General features: G+C 46.2%; 1 protein-coding gene across 1 annotated transcript in view; it reads left to right on the top strand.

Annotated features, from left to right (window-relative positions):
* Window positions 1-24,350, top strand: part of sno (Protein strawberry notch) — a 99,451-nt gene that overhangs the window by 22,535 nt on the left and 52,566 nt on the right. Inside the window, exons 6-12 of the mRNA XM_075686001.1 lie at window positions 2,266-2,350; window positions 6,016-6,106; window positions 6,735-6,896; window positions 12,035-12,170; window positions 17,099-17,244; window positions 18,993-19,106; window positions 23,348-23,530. Of these exons, the coding sequence (XP_075542116.1) occupies window positions 2,266-2,350; window positions 6,016-6,106; window positions 6,735-6,896; window positions 12,035-12,170; window positions 17,099-17,244; window positions 18,993-19,106; window positions 23,348-23,530 (917 nt within the window). The remainder of the gene's footprint in view (window positions 1-2,265; window positions 2,351-6,015; window positions 6,107-6,734; window positions 6,897-12,034; window positions 12,171-17,098; window positions 17,245-18,992; window positions 19,107-23,347; window positions 23,531-24,350) is intronic.

The following is a 24,350-nucleotide window of genomic DNA, read 5'->3' as shown; positions in this document are numbered from 1 at the left end:
TTTCGCTTGCCTTCGATGGCCCCCACTCCGTCTTCGTCGTCCTCGCCGATGGCATCGAAGCGCGGAAAGCAGTACCGTCGGTTAACGATGGAAAAGAAAGCCGCCGTTATTAAGCAAGTCGTGAGCAGCCGATCGCAGGCTGACGTGAGCAAGGAGTTCGACATCAGCTCCGCTCTGCTGGTGTTTCCATACCCACGGAAATAACTTTTGAACAATTTGTTGACGCTGACAACGAGCTCGACTTCTGCGCAGAACTGACTGACGAGGAAATAGTCCGTCAGGTTGTGGGGGATTGTGTGGAGTCGGCTACATACAGTTTTTGAACGCCTCTTTTTATAGCAACTTCACTGATGCTTTGGCAGGGTTTCGGAAGCCTGGTACTTCGCCCTTTACCTCTAGATCTGAGAAAAAAAGAAAAAAAAAAGTGCGTTTTTTGCATGCAGTCATTTTTTCGGACTGCCTGAATTTTCGGATGTTTTTATGTTCCCTAGAGGGTCCGAAAAATCGGTCATTGACTGCAGTTAATTAAGATGCTCAAACGCACCTTTGGTGGGAGTCGAAGCCTCGACCTTTGGGGTTAAAGCACATTAAAGGTATAGTTAATTGAGGTGCTCGTGCTCATGACCTTTGGTGGGACCAAAATTCAATGGCACCAAAATTGCTGATCAGAGTAGAACACATGAACTTTAATGTTAATTAAGGTGAAGTTAATTAGTTCGTAAGGATATAGTTAATTAAGACACTCAAACACACGACCTTTGGTGGGAGTCGAAAGCACCACCTGTGGTGTTAAGGTAGAGTTAAGGCACTTGAGCCTACGACCTTGGGTGGGACCAAAATTCAATGGCACCAAAATTGATGGTGCCACCATTGTTGGTCGAAGACACAACCTTTGGTGGGAGTCAAACTCTCAACCTTTGGTGGGACCAAAAATTGATGGTTGGACCCACAATCATTGATATTAATTAAGGCACTCGGACCCACGACCTTTGGTGGGAATGAAACCATCGATCTTTGGTGGGACGAAAATTGATGGTCAAAGACACGATCATTAGTGGGAGTCGAACCCAAGACCTTTGGTGGGACCAAAATTCAATGACACTGAAATTGATGGTTGAAGCCACGACCATCGGTAGAAGTTGAACCTTCAACCTTTCCTGGGGCCAAAATTTAGTGGCACCTAAATTGATCGTGTTGCCATTGATGGCCGAAACCATGACCGTTGGTGGGAGTTGAACCCACAACCTTTGGTGTTAAGACAAAGTTGATTAAGGCACTTGAGCCCACGTCCTTTGGTGTTGAGGCAAAGTTGATTAAGGCACTCGAGCCCACAACCTTTGGTGTTAAAGCAAAGTTGATTAAGGCACTCGAGCCCACGACAATAACACCAAAACTGATGGAGCCACTATTGGGGGTCAAAGCCACGACCATTGGTGGTAGTCGAACCCTCGTCCTTCAGTGGGACCAAAATTTATGGTACCACCCTTGATGGTCAGATCCATGACCATTGGTGGTAGTCAAAGCCACAAGGCAGAGTTAAGGCACTCGAACCCACAACCTTTGTTGGCAGAAAACAAGTAATAGAACATAACGCAATAGAATGAGAATGTACAGTAATTTAGTGAATATCTCGTGAGTGTGCAGGCTTTTGCCTTCATCCTCTTTAGCATATGCTAGAGTCTACTGTCTACAAGACTGTCTACATTTCCCCCCCAGGGAGTTCTAGTTCTTTTTTCTTTCTGCGTGCACCCAGTAGCCAGATTTAATTGTTATAACCGATAACCTGGCATGAGAGCATTGTAGTAAGCAGCTTGTTTTGCCATAGAACACATACAAAAGTTGATGGTGGTGCACCAGCTGCTCATTGTTAGAATCGATATATTGTAGAACTGGTATCATGTAGAGGTGGTTCAACAGTACCAGAATACCGAACACGATAAAACTCTAAAACTCTCAATTGACTGCTCGATGCTGGCACAGTTTAGGCTGTTTGCCACTTTGCTTGAGAAATAGGGACAGTGCATTTTCATGGTCACTACAGATTCTTGGTTCTATCACAGGCTTGTGGCTGATAATTTTGCAGATTTTTCTTGTAGTGAACTACAAGAAATGCACTAAACATGCACTAGCGCCTCTGTGTGTCTCTGTTGTTCTTCTACATCCTTGTGTGTTTTGCGGTACAAGAAAAATGTGCAAAACATTACACCAACAAGTCTAAATAACTACACTTGTGGCTGATCATTGCACGCATTTGTAATTTTACAGGAGACGGTGCTGGCGTGGGCAAAGGTCGAACCATTGCCGGGATTATTTACGAGAACTACCTCTTGGGTCGCAAGAGAGCAATCTGGTGAGCAGGCATCACCTTCCGTTGTGGCGCATAGTGCAATTGCATATTTAATTGCACTGTGAAAGGTATATAAAGAACGCTATGTAGCTCTTTTAGCAAGTACCTGGTTTGATGTGCATGAAGCCTGTAGTAAGCGTTCCAGAAAAAGAAAAGAGGGTGCTTTAATCATATACCAATTTGTAAGCAGGAGGTCAAGATCCAACGGAGCTACATTGTTAGTACATTCTCTCCGCAGAGCAGTTGCACCATTTTCTTGCATGTGTGATGATGCAGTGCTTATATTGGCAATAGAGCGACCAACCTCGTTTTGAGGCTTGTTTGATTAAATTTGCTCATTTCTAATGTGTACCCAGTTTTATAGGCACCACATAAGCAACCTATGTGCACCTAAATCTAAATGCACATCTGATCTTTATAACAAGAAAAAAGAAAGTAAGATACTTCCAATTTTTATCATCAGAAAGCCTGCTAATTTATCTTCGCAAGGAAAGAAATTTAGACCAAGATAATGTAGGGATGTTATACCAATTATCAAGGGGGGACGCGGCTTTCGCATCGCGAAAAATGGCAAAAAGAAATGATTTTTTGAAAATTACATTTTCAGTTTCTATAACTTTCTCAATCTGATTCCAAGATATCATCACTGTAAACCATGTAGAAGTGGTCTAAAAAATTTGTTTTATATGCCAGGGTGGCAAAAAATTTTGTGATAATCAAGAGCAGCATTTTTCAAGCCACAATATCTCCGGAACGGCGCATCCGAGCGCCGCCATCTTAGTCTCGCTAGAAAGCGCATTTCTCTGTCTTCAAATTTGCCGCTTCAGCTACCTCCTCCACACAGAAACACACACAAAAAGCAAGTGATTGAAGGTCGTGTCACAGTCTGCAATTGGCCGCGCCCGCCACGTGTCTCCAGCGGGGTTTGCCATTGGTCCGGCGCTTGCGTCGTCTGCTCGGCTCTTTGCACCTCACGAGTCGGGAAGTCTTCACTCGCCATAATCTCGACGTGTCAAAGAAAGTGCTACGCGGACATCGCAGTAGCGTGGCCGATCCCTACGTTTGTGGATGTCTCAGACCCATGGCTAAGCGTACTGAGCATCGGCGACGCGTACATCATGACCAAGGATCACGCGGCTAAGCCTTTCAGCACACGGTGTTTCGGAATTCGCGACCAAGCACATCATGCACGCAATCCTCGGACCCGCTGCTAAGCATTTCGCGCATAGGAGTCTCTGCCTCAGCGACAAAGCACATTGCTCGCGGTCATCTCGGACCCACACCTAAGTATCTTGTGCATCGGCGCCTCCGACTGTGTAACTAAGTACGTCGAGCGTCGACTGTTTGTTTTCATGTATTCCCTGAAGTGTGCTTGAGGGTATGACAGTCTTCAATATCTTGCTGAGAGCTATTTTTCTTTTTTTTCTGCGTGCTAATTTGGGAATGACAAGTTCTAGTGCAATTAGTGAAGGTTAACATGATGTTCTGTGTAAAAATAAATAAATAAAGCGGTTAAACAAGTTTTGGAACTGTTGTACCCTGTACCGCTCTTTTGAGCAAACATTAAAACTACAGGCAGCTCCCTGGCATGTTTCGTTACAGTGCCAGGTTTTCCACTAGCGGAACACATGTAACATTTTGTAACTTGAAAATTAGTCAAGGTATCGTAATAGAACTGCATATTTCTTTATTTATGACACTTTCGAGTGTGGCTGCCAAATTTCGTTTCTCTAGATCTAAGAACAAATGAGTTAACCGATCCTCGCTTCCGCCCTTAAGGGGAGACGCTTCTCGAAACAACTTTCTTTTTATTACTTGCACAGCGGAATTTCATTAATTCGAACACGCTCAATTCGAACTTCTGATTTATGTGAACTGGCGCCGTGGTCCTGTCAAAGTTGTGTACAGTATTTACTTGCATAATGAACACATTTTTTTCCCCAAAAAATATGCACAAAGTTGAGGGGTGCATTCACTATGCGAGGTAAAATTTTGAGCGTTGTTTCGCACCCAGCTCTAAAATAGTCAGTTTTGCCCAAAATGCAAACCATGAACTGAGATAGCAAATGCGTAGACAGCTACACAAAGTAAGGATAGTAGTTTTATCAGCCGTATAAACTTGCAAAAATTTGCTTCAACGCAAACTGAGTGGCGAGAATGCAGCACGCACAAAGGCATGAGCCACCATCGACTCGGCCCTGATGCAGATCGGTTCGAAGTTGGGGCGCAGCGCGGCCGCCCAATGCGCAGTTGCTACCGGAGTGAAACGCCACAATCGTTGGTGCCCCTCGAGTGCGGTTGTGCAATACGCAGTTGCCAGAACACCAACACCATCGCCCCTCCCCTACGCTGTGTGACGAAAGACTGCGCGCGAGATTGAGCCACGATTGCCGGCTTCCCTCGCGCACTTTCACTCACACCTGCACCATGCGGCGCACGGTGATGAGGACAACGGCAAAAATGTGCCTGGAGCATCCATATAATTGCTATAGCAACAAAAGTAGGAGAGACAGTACGATTCAGTATCCGACAAGAGGTTGGGCACAATCGCACCTTCTGGACGCCATACCAGACGCCGAATTGTAATGTGTATATCCTACTTCAAGGCAACAAGTTCAGGGTGCTGTCATTATGAGAGAAAAAGAAAAAAACACTCTTCTTGATTTGAAAAGTTGGGCTGCATCCATTATGCGAGTAAATATGGTATTTCAGTGGGCGGAAACGCCTGGTAATTCAGATGTGCAAGCATTTGCAACGGTTAATTCGACGGAAGTTTTACTTTCTCTCAAATAGCGCCAAAACGCACGCCACGGGACGGATTGGTCTTGGGTCGATTTTTCATGGCTCGCGGCGGTGGAAAGCGAGCTGCTAGCGGAGGAGACCAATAAGAGTGGCCACAGTGACGTATGCATGTAAAACTGGTATCATGCGGGCCCTCCAGACTGCTCTATTCGTACTTGCGTCTGGTTCAGCCGGACCACTTGTTTTGGTTAGCTTGATTAATCTTATTCGCATTTTTTTTTAACAATGACATGTCTAAATCGAGACGCCCCGATGGAAAGGTTGTTGAAGACGGTGCGCAATATCCGACTCTCTATGGCAAAACAGACACTGAATACAAGGCTGCAAAGGTGACGCCCCCAGTACCACATTCTCCTTGTCTTCTGAACACGGCGACACTGCAACGGAAGGGAGCGCACCAACTTGATTATGATCAGTGGCAATGACTTCCTATTGTTGATAAGACATAACTTGCATTAATAATGCAGGACAAAGAACATAAACACGGCGCCGATCTATCAGCAGACGAAGCAAAAAACATGCGAGCATGCAGAGAAAAGATGAAGCGGCAGAGGCCCACTCCTGCCACGGCAACTCCACTGCTTCGATGGCAGTAGGTGGCAGAGGTAATTAGTGCCATCCAGCAAGCTGGCGGGAAAGGAAGTCCGCTTGCCTCCCGCCCTCCCTCGTAACGGAATTTTCTAACACTTGAATATTGTTGTAAGTGGGTTGGGCTGTGTGTAAACATAGTTACTTTTGCGTAAACACAGTTGTTCTGATGTGTTGCGTCATAAATATTTGGCAGCAGTGGCTCATGCCATTGCAAGCTCAATATTTATGGGCGTAGACCTGATTTTTTTCTTTCTTTTATTTTTTTTTCTCTTTAGGGTAAGCGTGTCTAATGATTTGAAGTATGATTCCGAACGGGACCTGCGGGACATTGGTGCTGGAAAAATTGAGGTTCATTCTTTAAACAAGGTAGGAATAGTCAAGATTCTCTCTTTCTGTATGCATATTCACACTTCTACAGTGAGCATCATTACGATAAAGTCGCCTTTCCAGTAAAAAGAAAGGAATGACATAGCCTGATTTCTGTTTTCAATGTGTGTTGTGAGCGTCACAGCAGTGAAGAATTTGCCATAAATTTACCAGTTTTCCAAAATAATTTGCTCGTTCCCAATCGCACAACAGAATCCCTTTGAGACTAATGTAAAAAACACTTGTAAATAATTTTGTCTAATCGAGGCCACTAAATCTTCAGAAACTGAAGTTTCCTGACTGCCTTACGTCTCAAAGGTAATCTGTTGTATTCTGCTTTTTTCTATAAGAAAACATGCATAATAATGCTTGTGCATTCTGTATGCTGCAGTCTTGATTCACATGTGCTGAATGAGTGTTTGCATTTACTTGTAGAATGTTGTATCTTGTATCTATTGTTCAAAAAGTGGGTCCACGGACTTTCTGTCGTGTAATTGGTTGAAGCCCTGTTAACATGCTTTTAGATATAGCTTTTCTCTTATCAGGAACCATAGATTAATTGCAAGACCGAAGTCGTGACTTCAGTTGCAGGAGTTCTAAACTACCAAGGGGTGTTTTGCCATTGCAGTTCAAATACGCGAAGATCTCCTCCAAGGTGAATGGCAGCGTGAAGAAGGGCGTCATATTTTCCACGTACTCATCTCTGATTGGTGAAAGCCAAAGTGGCGGCAAGTACAAGACACGACTCAAACAGCTCCTGCACTGGTGTGGCGACGACTTTGATGGAGTTGTATCCTTCTTCATTTATTGGTGTGTTAAGTGTACTTAAAGCATGATTATGTGCTGTGTGGTGCGTTATGCTTGGACATTTGTGTTTGAAGGCCATAGACAACCATTTTATTATTATTGCACACCTGCTGACTCTCCGGAATTTCTTGTAAAGTTAACGAATTTGGGCTCGTTATATGAATGTTGTGTCACATTTTATGAAAAGTAAATTCTGTTCATAGAACAGTTACCAGCCCATAAACTTTCCGTTGGAAACCTCCTGATAGTGAAAGCAGGCAAAAGGGGTACTTTCTGTGAACAATCGGATCGGAATGTCATCTCTAAACAGCTGCATGTCAGTACAAAGTACATGTGCTACAGCATCTGCAGTGCTTTTGAGCAAGGGTTTGCGCAGATTCACAAAAGTCCAGAGGATGCTGTAGCAATATCCAGGGAGATTCTGTTTAGATCTACAGTTGCCGACAGATTTTCTGGACCTCGCGGGGACTGGAAGATAGTCCCAAAAATCTAACAGTCTGAAAAACTCGTTCAAGCAAAAAAATATACCGTATTTATTCAAATCTAGGCCGATAGATTTTTTTTTTTTTTTCAAATAACCATATTCCAAGCGCTAGGTTCGGCTTAGATTCGAGGATTTTAGAAAACGAGCCAGTTTTTCATTGAAACTGCTAAATATGGTGCATAGCTAGCACAGTCTAGAAAAGTCAGTATCGCAGCCGCTACTAGCCGTGCCAGTAGCCAACCATACACAAGCGACGTCGCCACTTTGACCTGTGCCGTGTCGGCTGTATCGGTGTGCAGCGTAGTGTTATCGCGATGGCACCAAGCAGGAGATGCCACTACAGTGCCGCTTTCAAGCGAAAAGTTGTGATAGCCCCAAAGGCATTGTCAAACCTTCAAGCCAGGTGGGACTTCGGCTTCGACGATAAGAACGTCCATTGTTGGAGCGGACGACGACAGCAGCTTTTTGCGTGCGCCGCAACGAGGATGGCACTTAGCGGACCAAAGAAACTCCATCACCACGAAGTGGAGACAGTTTTGGCCGACTTTGTTCGGACGCAGAGAGCAGCTGCTCTTCCAGTGACAACAGAAGTGCTCTAAGCGAAAGCTAGGGAACTTTCGAGGGAGCGAGGCCTAACGCCATAGGATTTCAAAGCCAGCCGAGGCTGGCCTCATAAATTCATGAAGCGCTTCGGCTTCAGCCTCCTACGTCGCACTTCAATCACCCAGAAGCTGCCAAGCGATTTCATAGAAAAGCTGATAGCTTTTCAGCACTACGTGCTGTGAAAGAGAGAAGCGGCAGGCTACAACCTTGGGCAAATCTGCAACGCCGACCAGACGATCAGAAGGCTGTGTATTTTGATATGCCAGTGGTGTACACGGGGAATGAAGAGGGTGACAAAGAGGTGAAGGTGTGCCCTGTGGGCTACGAGAAGCAGCGCGCAACTGTGATGCTGTGCTGCACAGCTGATGGACATAAACTCCCTCCTTATAGGATATTTAACAGGAAGACACTGCCTGCTCGAGAAACTTTCCCAAGAAATGTCATTGTGTGGGCAAATGAGAACGGGTGGATGACTGTTGCGATGGTGGGAAGAGTGGGTTAAGATTGTGTGGCGACGGCGTCCAGGAGCCCTTTTGACAAAGAACTCGCTCCTTGTCGTCAACTCTTACCGTGGGCACTTGACCGGCAACGTGAAGGCTGCGTTCGCCCAAGCGAACACGGACCTCGCTGTCATACCGGGCGGCATGACGGGCCAGTTGCAGCCACTTGATGTCTGCATCAACAAACCTTTCCTATTACACGGACTGGTTGACTTACGAAGACCACATGCTAACGGCAGTGGGCCGTATCAAATGTGCATCATTATCGCAGCTGGCGGGCTGGGCAGCTGCAGCGTGGGACGACATCCCAGGTACTTTGATCGTGCGTGCCTTTAAGAAGTGCAGCATATCTAATGAGCTTGACAGTATTGAAGATAGTGCACTGTTTCAAGGTGACAGTGACAAGGAACACAGCGACGAGTTTAGCAGCGACGACGACGTTGAATGAGCTTTGCACATTCAGATTAGTAAATGCTGTTTGCATTTTGTGAACGCTGTCCTTGCTTTTTTTTGTTCAGCCTACATTCTAGGTAATATATATATATATATTTTGTTGGCTTCGGACTCCTCTATAGACTGTTTTATCAGCGAGGAGGAACATAGCCTCCAAGCAGCGCGCCGTGCCCACGGAGCAAGAAACATTTAGGAGTGGAAACTCCGCTGTTTGCGGCGACCAGAAAACGTCGCAAGCCCGCGGAGCCGTTATCGTGCTGGCAACCTGGAAAGAAATTACCGCCGTTAAGAGCGCGCCGGAGCCGCCTGCCCGGGCGCTGCATTTTTTTTTTTTTTTTCGGTGCGGCTTCTACGACGTGCCGCATGGCGCCGCCACTGTATACGGCCCCGTCGACGCATACAACAATTGTGACCTTATCTGGTCGCCCGCGCTCGCTCGCGCTGACGGGAGTTTCACCTCCTAAATGTCTTACTCCGTGGCCGCGCCGCTCTCCTCCTCGCATTGGTATGTGCGAATTCTGTTTTCTCCCAGTGCCATCTTGGAAAGCTAGTGGCTTAATTGCGAATTCGTGCGATTCTAACGTGTTCTGTTTGGGATTTCTGTGATGTCAGATGACATGAGGTCGACAAGCCACCACTCTGCTGTATTGGGCTGTATAAATAACTTTAGGAAGCAAGCACGAAGTGCATCTTCAGCCGCGGTGACTTCGTGGACACCGCTGCTGCGACAGAAGAGAAGCGTCCACTTTGTATTGCCAGCATAGACAGAAAGGACTTGATTGCATCGCGCATATGTTCAAAAGGTTTTGTTCCCAGTGAGCGCTCGGCGATGAGCTCGGAACTGGACACCCATGATCAAACTGGGATATGAAAGGAAGGTGTGTATTATCTGCCGTGGTTGCTTAATGGCTATGGTGTTGGGCTGCTAAGCGCAAGGTCGTGGGATCGAATCCCGGCGATGGCAGCCGCATTTCGATGGGTGCGAAATGCGAAAACAGCCATGTACTTATATTTAGGTGCATGTAAAGAACCCCAGGCTGTCAAAAATTCCGGAGTCCCCCACTACGTCGTGCCTCATGATGAGATCGTGGTTTTGGCAGTTAAAATTCCGTAATTTAATTTTTGAAGGTGCACATTCGAGTCGGTCAACCATTTCAAATGGATGAAGCTAACTATTTCTTCGTGCAAGCACATTACTTCTGGTGTAAGTTTACCGAGGACGTATTATGAAAACAGTACGTGCCGACTAAAAAATGGTGTGTTGTTTTCCATCCTGCAACCAAACCCGTGCCGGCCAGCCCTAGTTCACACTGGCTCTCCCATGCTTCCGAATCTCGCCGGCAAGCTGTCGGCATCGCTCTTTGCACACTGTATTACTGCATAGAATAAAGTTGCTGTTGCAGAGAGTAGTTCTTTGTTTTTCAGCTCTCTCAAGTCGGCGAGGTGCCCTTGCATGCACAGACACCATACGAAACTTAAGAGTACACATAATCTTCCAACGCGTCGCGTGCGTGTGGTTGATCGTGGCATATTTGCAGCCGCTATCATCAGCTCTTTTTGTCCATGTTAACAGCCCTTTTGATCGAGATATTTTACAGTTCTTTACTTTGTAAAGCTTGATGCCCAGGTGCCAGATAAATAATGTGTATAAAATTGAAGCGCGAAAATTTTAGGACCACAAAAGCTAGCAAAACGTCTTCCTCGAAGCAGTTACCTGGATTGGGATGTACGCTGGTGAGGCACACCGCATGGTACATGGTGACACTTCTGATTGTTGTCGCCTGAGTGATACCTTAATAGAGTTCAAGGCTAGACATACAATAATAACAGGTTACATGTATACATTACGTATCCAATGTTCATGCTTGATTTGCCTCCTATTTCGATCGTGGGCAGAGCTGCGGCAACGCCTCTAGGCCCGTCACTTTTCGGTATTGTGGCTATATCAAAGCTGAAAGCCTAATGATGACGCGCTAAGAAGCTTTCCAATCCGAACAACTTGTTGACACCTCTCGGGAAAGCGCGAAAACTTGCCACTTGTCGTCAACAGCATGTTCGCCATGCACCTTCCAGCGCGATCCCACATACCAACATAGCGCCGCACAATAGACTGCGATGTTGGTGCCCTCAATGAAATGGTCTATTGAAAGCGTGCACGTCCCAATCTTGGAGGCTAAAGCGGGCCGCTGGAAAGTCCAACATGGCAGCCCTCAAGATGGGTAGTGTGGCTTGGAATGAGCGATTTAGTCCGGGAAATCGAACTTTTGGACTTTGTTTGAAAAATCGGTTGCGAAAATGCATTAACTCTATGGGAAACCTGACGGTGCATTTATGAAGTCTGCAGTATCCATCAAGTCTGAATTTTTGGAGTCTGAGAATCCGTTGGAAACTGTACAGGGTCCTGAATATCTTGCTGCGCGCATTCTAAAAAAGATTTTGCACTCACCGCTGCACTGTTCTTGCTCAAATTTTGCAGAACGATTGCATTTTGGCGTCGATTTCGTTTAGTATAACATTGGCACAGTTAATTGCCTGGTTCTTAAGAAAAAAATTCGAATTTGCCTACACTTATGGGAATGCGAACTGCTGTTGCAATGGCACAGGCATAAACTTGTGTCGCCGCCTGCCGTCAGCTGCAGAAAACAGTGTTCCAGGGAGGTCAGTCGCCTGTTCCAGGAGCGGACAACACGCGGCAGCTCTCCTTTAATTGCTGCTTTCTGCAGCTGATGGCAGGTGGCGCCACAAGTTTATGCTTGCGCCGTCGTGGCAGCAGCTCGCATTCCCATAAGTGTAGGTAAATTTGACGCCAAAATGAGGTCGTTCTGTAAAATTTGAGCAAGAACAGTGTAGCGGTGAGAGCAAAATTGTGCAGCGAAATATTCAGGACCCTGTATAAACCATAAAAATTATTTTGATCTTTGGCAAAAAATATTTTGCATCCTGTTGTTCCTATGAGAATGTGCTGCGTTTCTGTAAGTAATATGGCCCCGAAGTTCTCGTGAAACTCTGGCTGTTACCTTGCTTTATAGTTTCACCATGCACTGCTGAATGCACTGTTGTGCTCCTTGACTGCATAGTCAGATTGTATTTGACGAGTGCCACAAAGCCAAGAACCTGTGTCCCGTGGGCTCCTCCAAACCGACCAAGACTGGCCTCACCGTGCTTGAACTGCAGAACAAACTTCCCAAAGCACGAGTGGTCTATGCCAGTGCTACAGGTAATGCACCCTTAGTATTGAAATACAGTTGCTGATTGATTTCTCAGATGCACAATATATTTTTAACCTACTCTGTTATTCAGACTTTCCGCGGCACTGCCACCTGCTCCATAAAACCAATGTGTTACAGCTAGTGAAATTTCGAACGACGCCTAGTTCCATGAACGGGGCAGTCACTAAACTAATTTCTGCCATTCAGGCCTATCTATAGCCTGGTCTATAGGAGTGGCTTGTTGGGCTAGTTGGTACATGGTTATACCAGGTCGCGGAAACTCTCTATACCTCCCTTGGGACACTCGGTCCCATGCCTATGCGCGGCGGCAGTGCCGCTTTCACCACTGGTGGTTGCCAGATATCCAACTGGAAATAATTCACAACGCAATGCCTCCATGACGTCAATGATGAGGTCAGAAGGTAGAGGGAGAGGGCACGCTGCTGGGAAAAGGAGGCTTGCCGCGATGGCCTCCTTTCCCATCTCGCATGCAAGCGGGCTGTGTTCATGCTCTCTTGCAGGTCTGCTGGCCGCGCAGCAACATTGGCCAAATTGCGGAGCAGAACCCGCTGAAGTGTGCCGTGTCTACGAAGTGCTTTTTTTCTGCCGCATTTACCTTGGAAGCTTCTATTCATTAAAGCACTGGGACAGCGTTCGTATGCACCAGTGCCAAGCAATTATAATGAAAAATATTTATATAGCAAGCCGTCATTAACTATCAATATTTGCAGGTAAGAGATTACACTTCGTCATTTCGTGCAAGTAGTTGCTCTGCAATTCTTAACTTCTGGTTAAGTTTAGGGCTACAGTTCATCTAGTTCACAAATATAGTTGTAGGTAGTATAAAGAAAATAACTTCCTGGCACCATCAACTGTTATTTTTGTTTGAGTGTTGTGAAGTGGATCAACTAAAGCTGGCCGATTTCTCAGTCAGCCAGAATTCGGCGCAAGTAAAAGTTGAACGTATTTGTTTTTATTCACACATTCCGTACTACAAAAAGACTGACCTCTACGCAGTGCGAGAATGTCAATCTGCAGAAGCAATTTTCATTCACAACTGAAATTTGTGAGCATAATGAGCGAAAATAGTTTCCAGAAGATCCAAACCAATGCAAAAATTAACTGTCGCAGGCTGCTCACACGGAACTTGACTATCACGTACAATATGACGGCGATAAATTTTGTGGCTTACAGAAAGAAGGTAAAGTATAGTGCATGTATTTCATTGACAATATGAAAAGTAAGGACTCGCAGAATTTTTAACTGGCTACATGCATCTCCATGAACAGGAAGTAGCCTATAATTGCTCTCATTATTTGAACTACGTGCCGAATGAGAGAGCATATTTCAGTAGTGCTGACAAGCGCATATAATCTGCCTCTTGTCATACTTTGCGTCATATTCATATTGTTACGTTGCAGAAGTTGCATATAACAATGTACAGTTAAACCTGGATGTAACGAACCTATATGTAACGAATTCTTAGATTTAACGAAGTTTTTGAATTCCCCAACGCTGCCCCCATTGAAGCCCATGCATTTTCGACCTTGATGTAACGAACGCGTTGTGGCGGTTAGTCTTGATGTAACGAACTCCCAAAGCTGATCAGTCATTACTTTTTGCACTTTTAAGGAAAATTCGGTCGAAGAAACACTCTAGATTATTGAATATTAATGCTGTAAGGAGCCAGCAGCTACGCGAACGCCAGGGATTGCCACGACCGAGCAAAGTTAGCTATGATGATGATGATGGCGGCGGCAACTAGCGCCGCTTCGTGCCTAACGTAGCAGTCTTTTCAGGCTTTGCTTGTCTAGCATGGCACCAGGTGGCATTGGTATCGGCAGCTGATTTCTCTTGCAGAATTATTTTGTTTCGTATGGATTTGAGGACAAGCATTCTTATTTTGTGATTTTCATTTGTTTCAACGGCTTAGACACACTTATGTGTAAGAATTTACTTGAAAAGCAACGCTGATAGCCGGTTCTTTCATTGCCAGGGCACGGGAAGGGAGAGGGGGAGGGACGATGACGAACGACATGCATCACTTTTTTTTCTTTCTCTATGGATGCGTTGCATTCGCCATTTTGAGTGTTGTCCTGCGTTCTGCACGTGTTCGTGTGTCAACTGTGCTCTGGTACTGGTTTGTCCGACTTGTTTTCGAGGTGCTAGGCCTGCCTGTCGGCGTGTAGTCACGCGTCTCCGCTTCTAAATGCGTCGTTGGTTGGTCGTGATGAGTTCTACTGCAAGAAAACGAAAAGTTCTGTCCCGCTAGTTGTCGGCAAAAGTGCCCGTCCCAGGTGTTTTAAGGGAACGAAGCGTATGCCCGTGAAGTATGTGGCGAATTCCAAAGCGTGGATGACTCAGCCAATATTTTCTGAGTGGTTAAAGGAATTTAACCAGGACGTCAAGCGGCAAGGCCGTCAAGTTTGCCTACTGCTGGACAATTGCTCAGCGCACCACGTCGAGGGCCTGCAGCTGTCGAACATCGAACTGCATTACTTCCTGGCCAACTGCACGTCCCTAATACAACCCCTGGACAAAGGGGTCATTAACAGTTTTAAATGCTGTTACCGGCGCCGCCTAATCCTGAAGATACTTCTCGACATCCGTCTGGAACGGGAGATGAAGATCGACATTTATCAAGCAGTCGAGATGTTTGCTGCCTCCTAGCAAGAGGTCAGGGCAGAAGTTATCGCGAATTGCTTTTTAAAAGCCGGAATAGCCAAAAACGCACGGGCTGGTGCTGACGAGGAGGAGGAGGAAGACCTTTCTACTCCGTCCGATGTGGCCGAAGCGTGGAACGAGCTATGTACTAACGGTGGTGTACCCGACGACGTTGAACTGACTGACTTTTTGTTTGCCGACAACGCCGCCGTGGCTGCAGAAGAAATGTCTGATGCAGCAGTAGCTGAAAGCATGCAAAATCCCTATGGCGGTGATGATGGTGCCTGTGAGGCAGATCCGTGTGACGTGCCTACTGCAAAGGAGGTGATGAACGCACTGGACGTTATGCGCCGTTTCGTCGGCTCGCTCGACGATGAAGGAGCTCTACACGATTTAGCTTCTTTGGAGCGGCGTGTTGTGCCTTCACTCGTGCCGAAAAAGCAAGCGGAAATTACGGAGTTTTTTGGTGTAAAATAAATGCTTGAAGGGTGAGTTCACCTTCACGGATATATTGAGCTATTTGGTTTCGTTTTTGCATCATTCGTACGAGCCTTCACGCGAAACCTGCATGTAACGAAAAATTGCGAGCTTTTGTCAACTTCGTTATATCCAGGTTTAACTGTATTTACAATATTTACAAGAGAGACAACGATGCACAAAAATGATGGCTGTCGAGATCGATTCCACCTACGCATGCTAAATCATCTTCTTCTGACTGGCGTCACTCTTGGTTGCGCTGTAACAATATATACAGGAAAGCACAACAAGTATTGGGACATTATTTTGACACGGCAGCAATGCAAGGAACCAACCATTCATTTAAAAAATGAACTTAATAGCACTTTTCATCGCAAGGGGGCTTACCAGTTTGTACTTAGCATTAGTCTATTTAACAGGGAGAGGTGGGATAGTTAATGGTCGATAAATGTATCATGTAACTGCGCAAACGACAACGGATGAGGAAAGAAACACACCGCGCCTGTCCTGTGTGTTTCTTTCCTCGTCCGTTGTCGTTTGCGCGGTTACACGATGCATTAAATAGTCTATGCCTGTATTACTGGTATTACTAAATACATTTTGCCGGTGAAAAGAATAACATTGTATACAGTTAAACCTCGACATAATGACGTAGGTGAAATTTGCAATTCGCTTCGTTATATCGAAATTTCGTTGTATAAAAATTCGACATTTTATGCGAATTTTCTGTATTATCGGGCAATTGAAAAAAGCAGGTTTGAATGAGAAAACAATTCATTTTGATGAATTTAGGGGTCGGTGACGAATGATACGGCTTCATGCCACATCGACGATATCTTTACGTCGGCAGTGTGAATTAAGCAAAGCCGGCCATGCTTTTGCATGCACTCCGCCCCTGCAGTTGATAGCATTACCCGCACTGGGACGACGCTATCACGAAAAGCGCTGGCAGTGGGAAGCGAATGCTTTGACTGCCTCTCACTCAGAGTCATCGAAACTGGAGGTTACGCAACCTCCAATAGCAAATACGTGGGAAGACAGCTTACATGAAGCCACGCCGTCTCGGCACGCCCACTCTTTGCACACATGGCAGATTACCTCTAAAGCAGGGTGCACGACTGCATATATGCGCTCAGGTGGCCATGCACAGCGACGGCTGAAATGCGCGCAAACAAGATGCAACACCCTTCAGGTCCCTCGTCGGATGACGACTGCATCGTCCTCCCAGAGTGTGAGGTGGAGTTTGTCTACGAACCCGATGAAGAAATGTGGTGTCGAACACCATGGTGCCGCTCAGAAAAGTACTGCCATTGCTCGGCAAAGTGTTGTCATCGTGTTGAAAAGTGCCGTCATGGAGAAAGAACACTTAAAACACTCAACGTAATATGAGTGAAACACAACTTTAATGAGAACTCTGCAAGTAAAACTCGGCCGAGAGATTGCAATATGGGCGGTTTGTCATCGTCCATAGTTGTGACCTCACGAGCAGCAACATTACACTCTAAAACATAATGCAGTAGCACTAAACTCGGCAGCATTTCACCACAACACTAAACTCGGCGGCACAGTCAGCAACAAATAATGCTCTCGCGTTTACACATAAGAATTGCTTAGGTGCCCACATAGTTTTCTCTCTCTCTCTCTCTCTCTCGAATTGGCAACACTGCAGCAACATCCTGCAGCCATGGTCAGGAAAGCTCAGATGGGTTTGCTAGGAAAGGTTTGCTTTAAAAAACAAGGTGTCTGCTTTCTTTTGCATAGCCTCCCTCCCTCATACCATGCGTTTTCACTGCAGGTGCCTCTGAGCCAAAGAACATGGCCTACATGACTCGCCTAGGCATCTGGGGTGAGGGAACACCATTCCGGGAGTTCTCTGATTTCATTTCAGCTGTCGAGAAGCGAGGCGTTGGTGCCATGGAGCTGGTTGCCATGGACATGAAGGTGAGTTTTCAGAAGCAGGGTGTCTACCAACCGGGAAAACCGGGAATTCTCAGGGATTTTGAGTAGTCTGGAAAAACTCAGGGAAAACTCAGGGAATTTGTGCCTCTATCAGGCAAAATTAGCTGTAGTTTTATTGAAAGGGTCGAAAGTCACGAATACTGGCCCGAGTAACAGACAGGAATCGTAATGAGTCGTCTTTGATGCGCTGTCGTCGGCTGTAGAGTTGCCAGTGTACAGTCAGTGACCGACTGTCCGGATTCCCGATAATTTGGGCGGCTTCGCGGCACCACCACGTACCCCATAGAGTCAATGTATCAGAACGTCTGAAATTTTGGACGCAAGAACTTTTCACCGACCAATTTTCCGAACGTTTTGCCGTGACCGCAGGTTCGAAACTGCATTAATCAAAGCCACTACTGCTGCCATCTTGATTAACCTCGCCTCCTTGAACCGGCGCTCTCGCACGCAGATCCGCTGGCAGCCGTAGCCACCACTGCGGCAACGCTAGGCCTAGCTGCTTCGACGTTCGCTATGAAGCTTCTTGCCGTTGGGTGCCGTGTTTTTTATTGAAAGAATTCGCTGCTGTCAACAACGGCATGGACTCCGCCTTTGTGGTTCTCGCGATTGGCTTAGAAACTTGGAAAGCGCGGTGCGTTGCATAATGCCTTTTCCCGAAAGTCAGCTTTGCCTCTGCACAGAAATGTTACTTGGTGAAGCATACGCAAAAGTATTGCAGTGAAGCATAACAAGCGTGGGAAGGGGCTGTTGCCATGGGACACAGTATGTGTTCCTTAATTATATACGCGTGCACCCGGTATTTCCTGTCACAGTACGAGCGCCGATATGCCTGAATGTGTACCGACAGGCCTTCAGAGTGTTTTCGAATGTGCCTGTGGCGGTTCAAGCCCTTACGGGCAGTAAATGACGTGCATTTATTTTTTCCAACTGGCCGATTTTTCGGACGTTTTCGCGGACCCTAGGGTGTTTGAAAAATCGGACGTGGACTATGCAACTGAGCAAGAAGATGCTCCAAATGGTCTGTGGGGCGAGCGAGTGGCGGAAGGAGCACAAGAACAGAAAGCACCTACACATTGAGGAATGAACGGGAAAAGAAGCATGCTGCCGCCGTTTTGAAGGAGCTTGAGCTCAAAAAACAGTGTTGGCTGATGCTGAGACGCAGGTGTCCCTCATCCAAACCAAAATAAACTCTTTAAAGCAGTGAAACACAACACTGAGGCGTCGTGCACGGGATGAGAGTATGTTTGAGTTTGAATGTTCTTTGAAGATGGGGGCCTCTTTGTTGCTGAGGGCACCTATGGTTTTGATCACACGGCCCAGCTTGTCTTAGCATCGATCGGGGTACATGCGTACCTGTACATGTGCGCTAGATGTAGTTAAGACTGGCTATGCTCTGGCAAACAGTCTTTTAGAAAGCTGTTTATGTTAGCATGGTTTTTATGTTCTGTAGTACGGTAGCTTTATTTTTAGTCATATCAGTGATGGGCAGTACTGTCGTAATTTGAGAGCCACTGAGTCTTTTGTAAGGTGTAAATTGACACCAAAGTAACTTTGCCCAAGTTTTTTCTTTGTGTGTGTGCGTGTGCATCATGCAAGCAAGACTTGTCTACGGGACCAATTTAATGAAAGTTTGCCAACTTGTTACAATTGGATCAGGTCCTTGTGAAAGTAATAGCTAGTCTACAGGTTTTTTCGTAAGTACCTACATGTTCGTTTGTTTTGCCTTACAGTTAAGAGGCATGTATATGGCCCGCCAGCTGAGCTTCACTGGTGTATCCTTCAAGATTGACGAAATCCCACTGGCCAAGAGCTTCATTGCCATGTACAATGAATCGGTGAAGTTGGTACGTTTTCATCATTACCGAGTTGTTTTACACTTGCTGAGCTTCCTGCTTTGCACAAAATACCTTTTCTTTCTCTCTCTCTCCCTGTTTCTGTAGAAATATGCATGTCAGCTTTGTGCAGCTGTGATGAGACCACCGCAAATTTAATTCAAATCAATAGTTCTATCTCTACAAAGCTGGCTTAGAAGTCTGAAATAGAGGATGGACATGTTACTGCAAACACACATGCTTGCATACTGGTCAATTTGTTTTTCAAGCATTGTCATCATGCCATTGCTATAGATAGACAAAAAGTGCAGTCATTGCATGCATGTGTCTCTTAAATTTCTGTATGATTAAAAAAAATGTGCGGGCTTTTTGTGCTGATATGCTATGTCAGGTAAATGAGACACACGAGTTACACTGACAGTCAGTAAGCTTTGCTGTGCCATTTGTCATATAAAAACAAAACCTATGGTGCAGTTTTAGTAGGGGTGGGCAAATACAGTGGAACCTCGACTATACAACTTTCTCGAGACCATGCGGAAACATTGTACAATCCCACCAACAAAAATAATATCTATAATAAGGATTTCACCCGAAAAAAGTTGCAAGGAGCTTCAGTTTAAGCTATACGCTAATTATGCAGGACTTGGAAACAAAAACTACCAAAACAGTAAATGCAAAAAGAATATTGCATTGCAGGTGCCAGTCGTGCTTTATTGGAGAGCTTTAGCACACCATGGTGTGGCGATCTGCATCTGCCAACGTGCTAAAACATTCTTTCCTCATTTACAGACTTAGAGAAATTCAGTCAGTTTCTTATCGACTTTCTTTGAGCCACGCAGCAAGAGCTGTCTTTCAAGTGTAGCAACCTGCACAAGGAAGTAACCTACGCCTTCGTCGCCTGCACAGACGAAGCTCTGAATGTTGCCTTATGCAGCACATCCATGAATGTAGGCACAAGCATGGCAGCATCTGTGGCGGTATCCTCGTTCGAGGAGGCAGCCAGCAGGGTCAACATGATGGGACAGCACGTGTGAAACTGGGAACCCAACGACAGATGCCTGAGAAATGTATGCCTGCACGTAAACAAAGTTCCAAACTGCATGCGTGAACACATGCTTCCGATACAATCTGTGTGCCTTCAGGTGTAGCTAATCGGGTCGATCTTTGCACTGTCGGAGTTGGCGGTCGTAGCTGTAGGGAGGACCTTGACTCTTCGTCGGGACTCAGGCGTACAGGGTTTATTTACAGATATTTACATTAGAACAAGGGATACATTCGACAGTCTAGCGTGGCTCCCAAATGGAGCACGCAAGACGAAACATACAGCAAATGAGCACACAGCTCACGAGCACGATCACAGAGCACCCTCTAGCAGTCGACAAACAGCTGCTTATAAACACTTCGTGCTCCCTAGATCCCTAGGTGAGGGAAACGGCAGTCCAATCGGACTGTCCATAATAGTTGGGGCGTAGTCGACCCGACTTGGAGGAGGAGGGCTCACACACACACGTAGGCACTTTGGATTCCCAGAACCCGAGTTGAGCGTGTCCTCGCAGCCAGGTGGTCACGCCTGACCCCAGCCGGCGCCTCTAAATTCCAGAGCTGGCTTTCTCCTGTAGTCGCCATGAGTGTCAGCAGACTGTGGCGAATCCTGGGGCCCACGTACCGCAAAGCACCCTTTTGTTAAGGAAGCTCTTCTTGCTGCAGGGAGACCATGAAGACCCGGCAAATCAACCAACAATACACGGGCCGCCAAATGTGGCCAACCCTGCTGCCGTCGCCGATTCTCCGAATGAGGCGCACGGTGGATTAATGCTGCTGTAGTCTCCAGTGCTCAGAAGGAAGTTCATGGTCGGTTAGCGCTGTCGTCCTCGCTGGTTCTCTGAAGGGCGCCACCACTGCGGATCGATCAAAGCACATGCTGCGGGCTAAGATAGCTTTGCAGAGCAGTACCCCTGCAGGCCGATCCTAACAGCACATGCTTTCGTGCTTTCCATATGCGCTAGTGCGGTATTCTTGAGGGATCGCTTTTGGAGATTTTCATTTTCACGAGACTTGGCAATGGACTTGTCGAAGTGTGCGGCCGACAGCACTCTTGGCACTGTTCAAAGGCAGCAAGCTTAGCACAGCACCAGTAGCGGTGCCGGTTGTGCACCCGAATGCGCATAGTTCCAGGAGCAGGCGCTGCTGAAAGCGCAATGAGATGGCAATGAATTAACAAAATTTCGAGCGGCGGTTGAGCGACGTGAAGAGGCGGAAGGGAAATGACGAAAGGGCAAGGAACGTGAGGGAAGTAAAAAGGAGGCTAGGAGGGAGTCTGGAAACCAATTGGAGCGTTCTGCATGCAGAGGGGTGCATTCCCCTTCCTGAAAGAGGTGACGGCGTTGCTAGCAGCGCCTCTCACGCGTCTGTTGCTGGGTTCGCAATATCGCACTGGTCGTCATACGAGATGGGATGTGTGTAATATAGTGTCATACAATCTAGGCTTTTAACGCATTGTCTTAGCGGGGAGTTTGCCGTGACTGCACTAATCTGTCGTAAAACTCGGGACGTCACGAAATCGGGGGACACATAATCGGGGTTCCACTGTATCACATTTTTCAATTTCGAAGTGAATTCGGGCAATGAAAACCAAGTGTGAATTGAATTACACATTTTTCAAAAATATTTTTCGAGTACGAATACTATTGGTTTTGAAAAAATTCATATTTTTTAACCAACCAGAGCTACAAAAAGAAGAAAAGCTCGCTTATTGCTTAGCAAATAATGTACAGAAAATTTTTGCTTTGTGGTCTGCAATGTTCTCTAGTACAACACATTTTGTTTGACTGGTTGACAGTACCATAACAGTACCATAACTGCAGTTACTTGATGTTTTCATGAAGGAAGGACTGCTGCTCAACATGTTCGAAAAGCATGTCACAATTCCTTCAGACACCGAAAAGAGCCGCTCACTGAACACACTAGTGTCTAGTATCGGCAGGTTATCTCTTTACAAGCCGAGTCAACAGTGGGCACCATGCTTACACCACCACACGCATGGATCTTCTTGGCTGAAAATTTCATCATGCTCATATCTTTCTACCTGTGCTTGTGGCAGTGAAAGTTGCTGTCACAAGCAATTGAGAATTGCTGCTGGTTGGTGAGCTTATCAAAGTCTCTTGACATGCTGACGTAGAAGGAGCCTCTTCAGATAATTTCTTTGTTGAGGGCATATCCGAGTTCCTTGGTATTGACATTTTTCTTGCTTCTTTGAAAGCCATGTTTTTGATCTAGTTTGCTATTGGAGCATCCTGGTGGCGCTCAACTACTTAATCTAAAACCATTGCCAAGCTTTATTTGGTAAGGTTTGTAGTTTGGAAATCATGTTTTTAGGCATCTACCTACATTAATAGCAGATGAGAGGTTTCCACCTGGCAGCTGGTGGTGTTCATATGCATGAAGAGGCAGCAAAATGTGGGTACTTGAGCTGTTAGTGTCGGGTAACCGTAAGCACCAGCAGGGGCCCCATGACAGTGCCCCCCTCCCCCCCCCACTTGTGAAATGCCTCGCTGCATGAAAAATATGCTTCACCGCACTACCTTCTGAAGGCTTCGCTGCATGACACTGCTGTACTGTGGCAAAGCTGATTTCGAGAACTGACAACAGCAACTCGGGGGTTGTAAAAGTAGTGTCTTCCGAATTTAATGGAAAACCAACAAATTCAAATCAAATACTTCATTTCGAATATTCGCACACCACTAAATTTTAGGTAAGCCAAATTCTCAGTAGATGGTGCAGCCAGTCTGTGGTTGTATCACGTTCTCAAGTTATGTCGGACACAACCCAGGGGTGTGCATCTGTGGCCAAGCTAGCACACTCGGGCACGACTCGGGCACCACTTGACTTAATCAAGTCCAGCTCAAGCTAACTCCCAATGTGAACGTGCCCAAGGCACTCATTGTGTTCTCTTGGACGTGTTCATGTCAGGCGTTATCTTGAGCCAAACTTGACCAAGTCAAGTTATGGCATTTATGAATACAGGGCTTAAAGGGTTAAGAGATGGAGGGGGAGTTTGGCACTTCATTCTGTGTACAGAAGAGATAAGAGATGGTCTATCTGAACTAGTGATTGGTGGCCAAGGGAAGGGGAAGGGCATCCAAGGGCAGCACAGGCTTATATATGTGTAGTTATGAGATGCATGCATTGAATGATTTTGGCCCACACAGGACAAGGGTAAACCTCCTTCCTAATCATGGTTTGCTACCATGCAGTGGGTCGACGCTCGTGCAATGTTCCAAGAGGCAGCCGAGCTGATGGAGGGCGACTCGCGCATCAAAAAGACAATGTGGGGCCAGTTCTGGGCCTCACATCAGCGTTTCTTCAAGTACCTCTGTATTGCTTCGAAGGTGCCACACGTGGTGTCCCTTGCTCGAGAGGCCGTCAAGAACGACAAGGTGAGCAATGTGTCACTCTTTGGGCTTGGGTGTGCTTTATGAATAACTTTTAGGGGTGTGCGAACAGTGATTTTTGAGGACGAATCGAATAGTACTGGAATCAAATCAAGTATCGAATACTTCTTGAATAGTTTTTGAATGATGGCTAGCCGTCATTACAATTGACATGATTGACATGTTCACGTCCCAGTAATATTAAAGTTAGCAAGTTTCTGTCATTGCATAGTACATTATGAAGCAAACAAGTAGTTATTTCGAATTCATTAACTCTTCAGAAAGTGCAAATGGTTGCTGTACAGCATGTAAAGTATGGCTAACTCAGCGACTTAGCCTGCTTCACTACATAAGTTCTATAGTTTTGTTTATCCTGTGTCCGCGGGGGTAAAAATTTACTCGCACAATGGATGCACTCGCATAATGAACGCAGCCTCCACTTTTCTAATCAAGAAGTATGTTTTTTTTCTTCTTCTTGCTTAATGATCGCACCCTTAACTTGCTGCCGTGGTGTAGGAGACACACAGTATGATTCGGCATCTGATATGGCATGGAATGCTGAATCGTACCACGTTTCCTGCTTTTTAGGCACATTTTTGCCGTTATCGCCGCGTGCTGCATCGTGTAGGTGCGAGTGAAAAGCGTGTGAGGGAAGCTTACGATCGCGGCTCAATCTTGTGCGTCTTTCGTTGCGCAAAAGGCCATGGGGGGGGGGGGAGGGTTTGTACTCTGGCAGAAACTGTGTATTGCACAACCGTGCCTGAAGGGCGTCACCGATCACTGGTCAATCTCCTGCGTACAAGGGAAGAAAGCAGGAAAGAAACAC

This window comes from Dermacentor variabilis, chromosome 3 (assembly GCF_050947875.1).
Source record: "Dermacentor variabilis isolate Ectoservices chromosome 3, ASM5094787v1, whole genome shotgun sequence".
In the NCBI taxonomy this organism is placed as follows: domain Eukaryota; kingdom Metazoa; phylum Arthropoda; class Arachnida; order Ixodida; family Ixodidae; genus Dermacentor; species Dermacentor variabilis.
This window is presented reverse-complemented; position numbering and strand designations above follow the sequence as displayed.